The 13303-nt window shown below is 40.9% G+C and overlaps 1 protein-coding gene across 5 annotated transcripts in view; it reads right to left on the reverse strand.

The window, feature by feature from the left end:
* The window catches only part of NRDE2 (NRDE-2, necessary for RNA interference, domain containing), a 47152-nt gene that overhangs the window by 17463 nt on the left and 16386 nt on the right, over nt 1-13303 (reverse strand). For all 5 annotated transcript variants that reach the window (XM_089522378.1, XM_089522381.1, XM_089522377.1 and 2 more), the window contains 3 exons: nt 10628-10774; nt 5760-6219; nt 3455-3860 (listed from right to left, as the gene is read on the reverse strand). In XM_089522378.1, the coding sequence (XP_089378504.1) occupies nt 3455-3860; nt 5760-6219; nt 10628-10774 (1013 nt within the window). The remainder of the gene's footprint in view (nt 1-3454; nt 3861-5759; nt 6220-10627; nt 10775-13303) is intronic.

Consider the following 13303-nt stretch of genomic DNA (forward strand, 5'->3'; position numbering starts at 1 on the left):
TCTGGAGAGATATAAAATTTCCAGAAATTTTGAAGACACAAAGGAGGGGACATTTTCCCCCTTGGGCAGGGTTCCTCTTTTGGGGAAGAGATCGAAATTTTTATAATTGGGGAAAAAACCCATGACAGTAGCATTCTTTACAGATTGTAAAGTTTTGTTGTGTGCCTTCAAATCATTTCCAACTTATGGAAACTCTAATGCTCAGAGCATCCTGGGGTTTTCTTGGCAAGATTTGTTCAAAGGTTTGCCATCACCTTCCCCTGAGGCTGAGAGCATGTGATCTGTCCAATTTGAAGAGATGACAGGTTGAGGCTGCAGCAAGCTTGTTTAATCCCAATATGAATTTTGTGCTGGTTAGGTCTTATTTGGATATTTGGGGACCTCATTTTATCAAGGATATAGAAACATTGAGGCCAGTTCAGAGAAGGGCAACAAGGATGATAAAAGGTATGGAGAACAAAGCATATGAGGAAAGATTGAAGGAGTTGGGCATGTTCAGCTTGGTGAAAAGAAGACTGAGGAGTGACATGACTGCATTCTACTAAATACCTCCAGGACTGTCACTGAGAGGAGGAGATGCTGAATGGTAAGGAACAAGTTTGATTTTGCCACTTTATTACGTGCAGACAAAAAAATAAAAACAGAGGAAACTATCAATATTACTAAAACAGCGGAGATTATTTTGCCTCCTCTAAAGAATTCATTCTCATAAAAAGAACTGAAAAAGGATACCAAGACCAGGAACTGTTGTATTTTCTTTTCAATGGAAGTCTTCCTGTTATACAGTTTTAAGAAATAGTTTTAGAGGAGTAAATATATTAACATCTTTTTTTGTAAACACTTTGTTCATCATTTTTAAAGTATATTTTCAAAAATCCATTTTCCCAATTTTATTTTTTTCTAGTATCTTCCCAGCCCCCTCCCCAGCTTTAACCTCTCTAAATGGGAAAACAAGGGTCAATACACAACTTTTCTGAGAAAGCACTTGCACACCTTCCAATAGCTGCAGTACACTTTTTTGTGAGTTAAGGTTGGGAGGCACAGTTCACTCAAACACAGAAGAGGCTTATATTTCAATTCTGATGAAGTAAAAGTTCCTCACCTAACCTGATTTGCAAAAGTACTTTTAAAGGCCTTATGAAAAAAATATGTAAAGGGAGGGAGTGAAGAACAGTGAAAACTGAGCATGTCCAGAAGCCATGGTAAATCAAGAAGAAGGGGGAGAATGGTATATCATGGAAGAGGGCTGGACAGCTGGAAAGCTAAATACGATTGCTCTACACAAAAACATTTCCGGTAGGCCACCATGGTTTACTGATGTCCAAGTATATGATAACAACAGACACCAAGCAATGATTTCCTTGACGTCTCACACTTATACGTTACTGTGTTCATAACACAGAGGGGAATATATTATTATGTCATGTATCTAACAGCCCCAGTTCTACTATGACTCAACTTTGGCATGCCTCCCACAGTGGAAGAAAGCAGGCTCAGAGTAGGAAAGACATGGCAGTCTCTTCTGTGAGTGGGCACACCATCCTTACCCTCTTCACTGGGCGTGACACAAGAATCTGATCACTCTCAGTGCAGAGAACGTGACATAATTATCATCACCAGATCTTGGCAGAGACTGATAGGAAGAGATCAAGGACAGAGCAACAAATTATACAAAGAAACAGGTGACAGCATCTGCTAACAAAAAGTGATGTCAACAGTATGGGGACACAGAGTAGTACTGGTGCACTGGGTAAATTGGGCAAAGGGGGAGAGCATAGGGAAAGAGAACAGGAACAGTGGAGGATGGAGCTGCGATGGCAAGCTGGCTTGATCCTCCTGAGGAACAAATGAGACCCTATTCATAGCACACTTCTGCAACAAGAGTTTCTTTTACTCCTCATATAAAAATATAGGTATATCTCAGCAAAGCCTCCAATAAAGAAGTTGCTTTTTACAAGGTTTTTTTTATGCCTACCCATATCCACCCTTCCTTTTTCTTCCGCATCCTCTATCTAGGTGGACCTTTCTTAGAGAATCTACTTTAGAAGGATAGTAAAGGAGGACTGGAGTATCAGGTTGCAACTGTGTGTCTGCAACAAAGCTGAAGTTGGGAGTGAATGAGATTCTACCTTAGCTGATCTCATGTGGCTGTGTGTGCCTGCAAGGTAAACAGCAACTACCTCCAGAATCCATTACTGAGCATATGTGAACAGCACAACAGAGAGAAAAGGGAAGAGCTGATAAGCCTGTCTTAACCAGCTAGCCCCAAGCATGTAAAAAAATAATATAGATTTCAAACTCTGGCCACCAGTATGAAAATCGTAAGAAAAGTGGAAGATAGTGAAAGAAAATGTCATCCTTGGATGATTTTGAAAGAAGACAAATCCAGACAAATCTAGCAAGTCTTGTACCCACTTTCTCACTGTGGTCATCCAGATTCCTCTGCAAGACTCCAACCATGGCTTCAGAAAACAACCTTTTCCCATTGTTGCTCCGTAGCAACTGGAACCCATTGATACAATGCCTCTGAACATACATATTTCATATAAATAAATTAAACAAATATGAACAGCCTCAGATAAGAATTTTTTCTATATATATTTTTCTATGCCCCACCATCTAAGTGGAGTGACCAAGACTACATCTTTTGCCAGCAAAGTTAATAAATTAACTATATGCTGTATGTAGCATTTTCTTTTGGCCATGCCAGAGATTCCAATTACTGTATATACTCATGTATAAGTCTAGAAATTTTAGTCAAAAAAACTGAATGAAAAAACCAGGACCGACTTATCCATGGGTCAAGGTAAGTACTATACTTTAACTCTTATCAAAAAAGGAACCATGCCCTGGTGAAAAGTGAGAGCTTAATCTCTTCTCGGAGCACCTAAAAGAAGCATCAATCCCCTCTACTATCTCATCCTCCAGCCTTTTGGGTGAGTACAAACAGTTACATCTGTCAAATATTTTTAAAGATCTTTAGCATTGTTTCCCTTTGCTTCATCCTTTACTTCCTTTGTTAGATGCTGCTAAGTTTTACCCTCGACTTATCCATGGGTCATATCAAAATCCATAATTTTGGCCCCAAACCTGCCCTTGATTTATGCATGAGGTCGACTTATAGTTGAGTATATACGGTAAACAGAAACAGAAACTTCCAGTGTGTCATCGTGGTTACAAGTGCAGAACTGAGATGAGAGGTTCAGGACTTCCATTCACTGGATGACCTTGGAAACTCACTGGGTGACCTTGGGCCACTTCAGCCAAACCTACTTCAGACAGTTATTCTGAGGATGAAGGAGAAAAAATAATCATGTATGCTTCCCTGAATTCAATTATGTTGGGATACAACTGTAATGATTCCATAAATACATTTCTTTGTGCATTAATGATGAAATTTTTTAAAAAGGCATTCAAAAAGACAGAGATGCAAACAAAAAGACTGTGCTCTTACCGAGCATGGCTTCCTCTGTGCCTGGAAGTGCTGGATGTGACACCATACTGCCATCTTGCACTGCTGATAAAGTGCTCAAGCATTTTCCATATAGACTATGAACCTTTGAAACAATGAAAGTGCTGAACTGACTCTGGCAGAATAAGAGATATTTCTGCCACAGCACCGGGTCGTTTGGGTGCAAAAAAACTAACTTCTGCCATTCTTTCATCACAGCTGATGGCTCCCAAAACTCCATGCAAAGCTTCAACTTGGCCAGTTTCAGGTCAACACTGTTTGGATTGTTTTCAACGGCTCTCTCCAAAATTGCAAGCTTCTTCTCTAAGACTAGCTTGAGTGACTTTTTTCTCATTTGCCATTCACCTTCCCTCATTGTAAAACAGCTAGGAGCATTCATGAGTTCATCCTTTAAAAGAGAAGGAAAAGATCATTAAAAAGAGTAATCAATTTTTTAGAGATGTCCTGGAGTTTACGGTCTTCTAAAATATTCACAGTTGGGTTCATTCACTAACTTTTAAAAGAGGTCATATTTGGAAATGAATAAATTTGAAATTGCCAAAAGCAAGGACAAATAATCCTTTCCACAGAGTGTAAATTGTATTATTTTTTGCATAAGTGTATGATCATTTTTCTGTGATACATGCAATTGTCTTTATAAAACCAATTATATACTTAAAATTCTACCCCAAAGCCTTACAATTAAAACAAAATTATTTTTCAAACTGAGCAGGACTCATGACAATGTTTAAAATACAAAATTCTTTTCACCTCGGCCCTAAAAAAATCCCTTTCATTTAAAAATCTGAAAGAATGGAAGTGTCTCAACCTAAAGCCTAAAAGACTTCAGTGTAAAGTCAGATGAACTTCCCTGGAAAGCAAACTCCATACTTAAGTTGCCACCAATAAAACAGCCCGTTATCTTGCTGCCACTTACTTAATTTCTAAGAAGGGCTTTAGTGACAAAGCTTAAATCAGGGGTAGGCAACCTGTGGCCCGCGGGCCGGATGCGGCCCGGCGAGGCCTTGGGACCGGCCCCAGCCCGGTCCTGCCACCGATTGCCGCCAGGGCCTTTGGGGGGCAATTGTCTATAGAAGCCTCAGAAACATGCATTTATATTAACATTTTTTAAAAAATCAGCAAATTTTTTTGCATGTCCTCCATTTTTTTAAAAAAAAGTGTCTCCCATTTGAAAATTTTGTCCTACATTTGTCCTTTTTTATTTATATATTTAATTTTTAAAAAAATTATTTAATTATTTATTTTTTTGGCTTCGGCCCCCCAGTTGTCTGAGGGACAGCAACCCGGCCCCCGGCTCAAAAAGGTTGCCTACCCCTGGCTTAAATCATACACAGGTTGATACAGCAGAAGTCCATCCCTGGAGTACTTAGTTCTTAAATCATGCGCAATTCACAATGTAGAAGAAAGAGTTAAGGAGCCCTTAATCCAGGAAGATCAAATTGCATCTTCCTTATAGATGCAATAGAATCAGCCTTGGGGTAAACAATTACTTGTCTCTAATCTAGAGAATAGGTGCATTATTATTTAGAATCACTGCTAGCTATATTTCACTGTCAAACCATTTATGGATATTTCTATCAGGACAAAATTCAAAGCTGGTCTTTTAGTTAGGAATTTAAGGGGAACTAAATGTATAATCTCAGTGGACTACAGAAAAGGCTGCTATTAGACATATATCTCTCATAGAATGCTCTGTTATCAATCAATTGGTTAGGCGTGTCACTATGATATCTGTTGACTCCTCAGTTAATTTCTAATCATCTTCCAATGGGCCCGTATAGACAGGCCAAAAATAAAGCTGCTTCGGGTCACCTTGGAGGTATGCTTTTTAAATGATGCATGGTCCTCTAACTTATAGTTACCCTAAAAACAATCTATCACAGGATTTTCTTAACAAGATTTGTTCAGGAGAGAGGATGCCTTTACTGTCCTCTGAGGCTGAGAGAGGGCAGTGGGAACTGCCCAAGCTCACCAAGTGGTTTTCCATGGCAATGAGGATTCAAACCTTGGTCTCCAGAATAGTAGTCCAATGTTCAAGCCACTATACTACACAGCCCCTCTAATAAATAAATGCCTTGAATAAGTAAAATAAATAAATAAATAAATAAATAAATAAATAAATAAATAAATACTGAATGACAAGATTACTGATGTTACTCAGACCACAATTTTGGAGCACCTTTCTACCTCAAGCCCAAACAAAATTGTCTGCAAATGTGGGGGTTTGTCTTCCCATGTCCCAGAGCCCTCCAAACCTCCAAATAATCAACTGCAAGCCTACACATACCTGAAAAGAAACAAAATCCATCCATGCTTTGACATCCCTAGGATTTTCTCTAACCTTCCTGTTATATTCTTCCATTTTTGTCATTAGATGAGAAGTGCCACTCTCAGACCTTTCTTGAGTTTCCTGATGCTTCAGTGAGTCATGCTCAGGTGGACCTTTTCCTTGTAGCCATAATGTGGTCAGTGGATCATAAATCCCAAGAGGATTTACATAGCTTGTAGTGGGAGTATCATCTGTGTCCGTATGCAAAATTGGTATCCAAGTAGTTGAGCCAGGTGGAGAATCCTGATTTTTACCAGTGATAGGAATGCCATCCATGTTCAGGAGCTTCCGGCCACCTTTTGTGAAGTAACGCTCTGACCGCTTATGAGAGGGCTTTTTCTCTCCCGCTGAGCTCTCCCAAATTATATATTGTCTCTTCAGATCAATGCCAAGACAGAAGTTGCTTCTCCTCTTGTACCTTTAAAAGCAATAGTTAAAACAGAGTCTTTCCAAGATAGTGGGAAAAGAAAGACAGACATATTTTTTCAGGCAAACTACTAGATCACAGTATCATCACAGGCTTAAGAACTAAGTGATACCTCTTAGTATTTCTCCATGAATGATTTATAATAATCTATATTCTCCACCATCAGACATGCAGCATGATTCTAGCAAATGAATTCCCAAAGCACATCTCACCAAGCTTCCTCCAATGTTACTTCCTCCCAAGTACACAAAATCGTAATCTGGTGTGACAACAAACTACAGTTCCCAGAATTCCATAGCACTGAGTCGTGGCAATGAAAGTGGTGTCAAACCAGATTATTTCTGCAGCCAAAGTCTCAGAAGCTAGAACTGAGACAGAGTATTAATTTTTGTCAGCACTTCATCCTTTAACCCAGTGGTTCTCATGCAATTATTTATTTTCTAATGCAGGGGTCAGCAACCTACGGCCCGCAGGCCGCATGCGGCCCACCGAGGCCTAGGGACCGCCCTCAGCCCAGCCCTGCTGCAGATTGCCGCCGGGACCTTTGGCCTCCCGCACAAGCACGCGGGGCAAGCGGCGGGCAAGGGGGGCAAGGAGGAGCAAGCGGGGGCAAGCGGCGGGCAAGGGGGCAATTGTCTATAGAAGCCTCAGAAACATGCATTTATATTAACATTTTTTAAAAAATCAGCAATTTTTTGCATGTCCTCAATTTTTATTAAAAGGTGTCCTCCATTTTAAATTTTTGTCCTACATTTGTCCCAGTTTATTTATTTAATTAATTTTTTTAAAAATTATTATTATTATTATTATTATTATTATTTTTGCTTCGGCCCCCCGAGTTGTCTGAGAGACAGCAACCTGGCCCCTGGGTCAAAAAGGTTGCCTACCCCTGTTCTAATGGGAAGGGACCAGCAGTAAAGGTGTCTGGTGGCTACTATTGTTTCTTTCTTTCCTGGAAATTATCAGGGATCAGCACCAGTCCAGGGACAACCAATTTGAATAGCATTGCTTTAACCAACCTTCCTGATTAAAATATGTGTCCAGAACCTGAATGCAAAAAACAACATCTGAAGCATCAACTATTTCTTTGTGGTTTTAAATTTATATTTGGTATGCAATAAAGCAAAGAAGATTGTATTCCAGCGATCCTCAACCAGTTTTAAGAAAAACAGTCTAAATGAGCACTGTAACTATCTACAGCCCAAGATGGGCAACTATGTGAGAGATAGAAAGAAAACAAGAAGACGGCAGTGGCATTTCTGCTTCTTTTTGGCTGAATTATCACTGAAAAAGCACTCTTTCAGGGGTCTGGAAGGTTCTGGGGAGAAAGGCAAACTAGAAAATTTGCAGATGGTTTTACATCGTTTTGTGGCAGAAGGCTGCCTGAAGACTGTGCTAAAATATTTTTTTAAAGTTCCTGAGGGACACATGAAGCAGTCAAGGACCACAGAAGTATGGTTTGGGAACCACATAAAGACTATTGGCCACACTCTCCCTGATTTAGGTTGATCTATCTTGCTAGCGAAGCAGTACTGCCAAGTTGCAAGCTGCGCATCTTCCCAGATCTAGCCCAAGATTTTTGCTGCTGAGGAAGAGCAACAAATGTTTTTCAATCCAAGTGTCCAATGTCCAAAGCCAGCCAAATTATTTTGGTAGATGAGGCACAAACACCTCTCCCAATCTGTAACAGCTCATGATACAACAACATTATTAATAACTAACCAAAATCTTCTACCCAAGGTGGCCCCATGACTCTGCCTAATGGAAGAACTGGTGTTGAAATCTACTCTGTTCATTAGGTTGCAATATATCTTCCAGAAGTGCTAGGAAGTTCTGAACCTCTCATCCACACAATTCCCCCCTGGTTCTGTCATAAATTCAGTTCCCTTACTTGCTGTATTAGGCATAATCCCAGTTACTATACAGCAAGAATGCAAGTGGGACTGATCTTAAGAGTAGGGCATAAATGGGTCAGATGCAACCACAAAGCTGCAAGTACAGAGCAAACTTCCAAACCACAATGTTCTGCAAGTACAGAGCAAGCCTCCAAACAACACAGAGCAAATGTGTTATTTCATTTACAATTATGAATGGTATGTGACTTAATGATGAATACAGTACTTGGAATAGGGAAGAGGCTAAAATAAAGCTCTGTGAACTCAATGAACTCTGCATCATTAGAATCATCAGGTGCAGACTGTTGGCTTTGCAACTGTAGGAACTTCAGGACTCAAAATGGGCCGCAGCTGGTGAACAGTAAATACTGCTCACTGGGTGCAATTATGACATTTGGGAGCAAATGCCTTTCCACATGCCAGCTGGATTCAAAGCATCACTGAAGCTCACACAGGATAAATTATGGCATTCTCAAGGGAAGGCGCTACATAAAGAAAACTGGCATATTAAAAAAACAACACCTTTTCGTTAATGGTCAAACCCACTTTAAAAATCTCAAACAATCAGCAGTTTATTTTTCCATTTTGTGAGCAATTACAAAACAAACATAACATTCTATATTTTCCTCTACAAATAAATTAACAAGCAGAAGGAAGCTGCAACCAATCAAGTACAGAATGGTGAATATCTGTATCTCCCTTTTTAACTGCTAAATCACAAAGCAACTCTATTTCACAGTAGTAAGGATATGCAATGGCAAGTGAGTGTTATTTCAAACAGGTCTTAATAAATAATAATAATAATAATAATAATAATAATAATAATAATAATAAATATTTATTTATATCCTGCCTCTTCCGATTGAGGATCGAGGCAGGTAACAACAAAGTAAATACAATATACAACAATAAAAACAACGAGCCCCACAAAATCCCGACCCAACCCTCCCTCCCAACTATAAAATTAAACAGTAAAAAAAAAATGTTTAAAAAGTACAAACAATACATCAAAGTTAAAAACAAATCACACATAAGAAAAACAATAAAAGGGGGATTCAATTGGTTCTGGACATTATCAATCGGGGAAGGCCTGCCGGAAGAGAAAGGTTTTTGTCGCCTTTTTAAAAGCCTCGAGTGAGGATAATTGGCGAATCTCTTCTGGTTGGTCATTCCAAGCTTTTGGAGTGGTGACAGAGAAGGACCTCCGGGAGGTCACCGCCAGTCTGGTCTTTCTACATTGTAAAAGGTTTTTCCCAGAGGATCGGAGTGTACGGGAAGGACTGTATGGGAGGAGGCGTTCCTTCAAGTAGACTGGACCCAGGCCATTTAGGGCTTTATAGGTGATAACCAACACCTTGTACTGTGCCCGGAAGCTAATAGGCAGCCAATGTAGTGATTTTAAAATAGGTGTAATATGGTCGAACTTGAATTTTCCAGCAACCAGTCTGGCTGCCATGTTTTGTATCAGTTGGAGCTTCCGGACGTGGCACAAAGGTTGCCCCATGTAGAGCACATTGCAGAAATCAAGGCGAGAGGTTACTAGAGCATGTACAACCGTTTCTAGGTCCCGCTGCTCCAGGTAGGGGCGCAACTGGCATATCAGTCAAAGGTGATAGCAGGCACTCCTGGCTGTCGCATCAATCTGAGAAGACAGTTGAAGCGATGAATCCAGGAGCACCCCCAAGCTGCGGACGCAGTCTTTCAGGGGAAGTGTAACCCCATCTAGAACTGGTGAACCTATCTCCATACCCAGATTGGGGTTACCTATCACGAGTACCTCCGTTTTATTTGGATTCAGCTTAAGTCTATTTTCCCTCATCCAATCCATTACTGATTTCAGGCAGTCATTCGGGGGGAGATGCCCTCCTTGGTCACTGAAACAGTCCGAGACATAAATAAATAAATTTGGGTGTCATCAGCGTACTGATAACACCCCGCCCCATGTCTCCGGATGATCTTACCCAGCGGCTTCATGTTAATGTTAAACAGCATGGGGGACAGAATGGCGCCCTGAGGGACGCCAGATGTCAGCTCTTTCCTAGAGGAGCAGCTGTCCCCCAGCATCACCATCTGGAATCTGCCCGAGAGGTAGGAATGTAGCCACTGCAAAGCAGAGCCAGCGATTCCCAACTCTCTCAGGCATTCCAGAAGGATACCAGGGTCTATGGTATCAAAGGCCACTGAGATGTCCAAGAGCACAGCAGAGTTTGTCCTGCTGGAAGCTGAAATAGTCTTAGGAGTCCATCCATTCCAGGCAGCAGATGCCTGGATATACATATGAAAAATGTGGATGGATTGAACATATAAGTGGATGTATGCCTGCATCCAGTTAATGGTAAGTAAAGAAAGAGGAAGAAGACTGGGTACTATAGGAACTGGGCACAGCCAGCTACAAAGAAATTATGCCCAAAGAAAGCATGCACCTGCCACAGATTCAATCACCTGTCAGCAACTTCATCAAAATACTTATTGCAATCAAATTTCATACCTGTATGTTACATTACCTTGCAATATTCCCTCGGTACAGTGACTTATATTGCCAGTTTGCAGGATCTGGTTTCTTATCTGTTCTGAATAATTCTGTTCTCAAGCCCTGAACATCATCCAGCCAAATAGAATTACAGTTCACACTTGAAGATTCGTCTCCCAGTCTGCCAAAGGAAAAGGGAGAAAAATATAAGAAACAGGGAAAATAGGAAAGTAAGTCCAATATTTGTTAAAAATTAAAGACTATTTTTTTCAGTTTCTGTAACCTATGCAAAATTTAACTACATTGGGGTGCTGCACAAGACCTGCCCCAGTCTCATTTACACTTCCAAAGCTAGCTTTAGGAATTATGGATAATGTTTAGCTTATGCCTAGCAATAAAACACGAAGTACAATTCGGTATGCCTGCACTCAGAAGGAACCACTCAGTTCAAGCTGACCCAACCTAGGGATGTTACCCACACTCTGGCCTAAGTTTGGACAGATATTGTGACTGTGTCCCTGGGCTGAAAAGTTTGGTATAACTTGTCTCGCCACCACCTCTCTGTCCCTTTTTGTGGGTTCTTCTGCCAGCAGATCTTAGGCCTGGTACCGACAGGCCCTTTGTGCTACACCCATGACGTGCTAGGGTTGCTTGGGGGGGGGGGGGGCTGCACACACCTGCAACCCTAGTATGTCATGGGTGTGCCGCAGCTACGCAGCACCATACAGTCAGCGCACGCAATGATGACGTCACAGCTGCGCCACGTCCAAACGGCATGGCACAGCTGCGATGTCACAGTGCCGTCTCTGGTGCTTTGCAGTGTCGTAGCAGCGCCACAATTTGGTTGCTGCGGCGCTCCTGCAGAGCAAAGAGAGGCACCAGGGAGGCACCTCTTTTTGGCCTCTGTACCATGCCTTAGTCAGCTGAGTAGTTCTGCTGGCATCATTGCTTTGAAATCAATTGAGAAAAAGAGGATTTTGTCAGCAGAAGACCATATCTTCTGACAGAATAGGCTTGTACTTAATCCTGATCCCCTACAGAGGATGCATCTTTGAGTCAGACCTGCCATCTGACTTTTCTTCTTTTGGAGTCAGTTGGCATTGCAGTGATATACTGTGCTTACTTTTCCTTGGTTATTATGTCAATAGCTCCTTATACTGTTGTGGGTTACTATTTTAAGGCCCTCTGTGCTATTATTATGACTTATTGTTTATACAAAGTCATCAGTGTGCATGAAGTTTACAGAGCCAAAATTATAAGTAAGGGATGGTCAAGCACCCTTAAGAGCAGAGTAAATCTACAGCAGAAAAAAAGGACGGCAAAATGAAAGGAGGGAAATTTCAAGGGTTTTTTTTTTTTTTTTTTTTAAGAGACATCTAGCCTCATGATGAAAATGTATACTGCAACAATCTTTTGCTGGTAATTTATTAGTAAATTGGTCATGGAAAGGTACCCCAGGACTCAGGAGACATGCCAATGTAACATTCCCAAAGAGCTTCACATCTTATTTTAAAGAAATAAAAAATTAAGTAAGACATAACATCTACAGTATATAGAGATTGGTTTTAGCAAGCATGTAGAATAGCTGTCAGAAAGCCAAATCTTTTTGGATGACAACCACAATGATTTTGTTGGAACTTATTTCCAACTATGCAGAGAGTGGGTTGTGGGGGAGAAATGAAGGGCACAGAATCTTAATGAATAATCAAAGTCGTGACAGCAACTGAAATTATAAATTCACACCTTAATTTATAAATTAAAAGGTTGAGACAAATTCTTATTATGTTATGTTTTGAAGGCATCCTCCCCCCTGACCTGACTCAACTGTTTATTCCCAACAGTTTGGTAAAACATTTGCCAAGACAGCCAGGAGACCAGCTAATACACACTTGTTTATTTCTGGCTTGTCAAATAAATTAGCAGCAAGGAATGTCAGGTAATTTTTAATAAGCAGCAAACATGTGCTTCTCCAAATTAGGGTGGAACTGTGTAGTCTAAGGGCAACAGGCAGTCTTCCAAGGCTCCCAAGGTCCCTCTCCTCATCTGCTATTGGCCACAAAATGGAATAGTGGAAAATGGGACCCTAAAGGCACTAAATCCATCTGATCTTGGAAGCTAAGGAGGGTCAGACCTGATTAGTACTTGGGTGGGAGATCACCAAAGAATACCAGATGCTGTAGGCTGTAATTCAGAGGAAGGCACTGGCAAACCATCTCTAAGTATTCATTGACTGTAAAATCTGCATGAAGTTTTTGGGGCTGCCATAAGTCAGCAGGGGACAAAGGCAGGCATACAGAAACACATAGCCCTCAGACTATCCACTGCCACCCACCCATTATAGATATTGTTGGACTGTAACTCCCCTCACTCTTCATTACTAGCTACACTGACTAGGTTTTTTGTGGGTTTTTCGAGCTATGTGGCCATTTTCTAGCAGAGTTTCTTTCTGACGTTTCGCCAGCATCTGTGGCTGGCATCCTCAGATGCTGGCGAAACGTTAAAAAGAAACTCTGCTAGAACATGGCCAAATAGCCAGAAAAACCCACAAAAAAGCCTTCGACTTTACACTGACTAGGAATGATGCAGTTCAATAACATCAAGATGCCCTCATCTATTTAAAAACAACAACAATGTTGGGATAAAACTTTGTCTCAGCTGTCCTCAGCTACTATTCCTAAGCAGAATTTATGTTCCTTATTCCATTACTCCT

This window comes from Sceloporus occidentalis, unplaced genomic scaffold (assembly GCF_023333645.1).
Source record: "Sceloporus occidentalis isolate IW3139 unplaced genomic scaffold, rSceOcc1.0.p SCAF_4, whole genome shotgun sequence".
Lineage (NCBI taxonomy): Eukaryota > Metazoa > Chordata > Lepidosauria > Squamata > Phrynosomatidae > Sceloporus > Sceloporus occidentalis.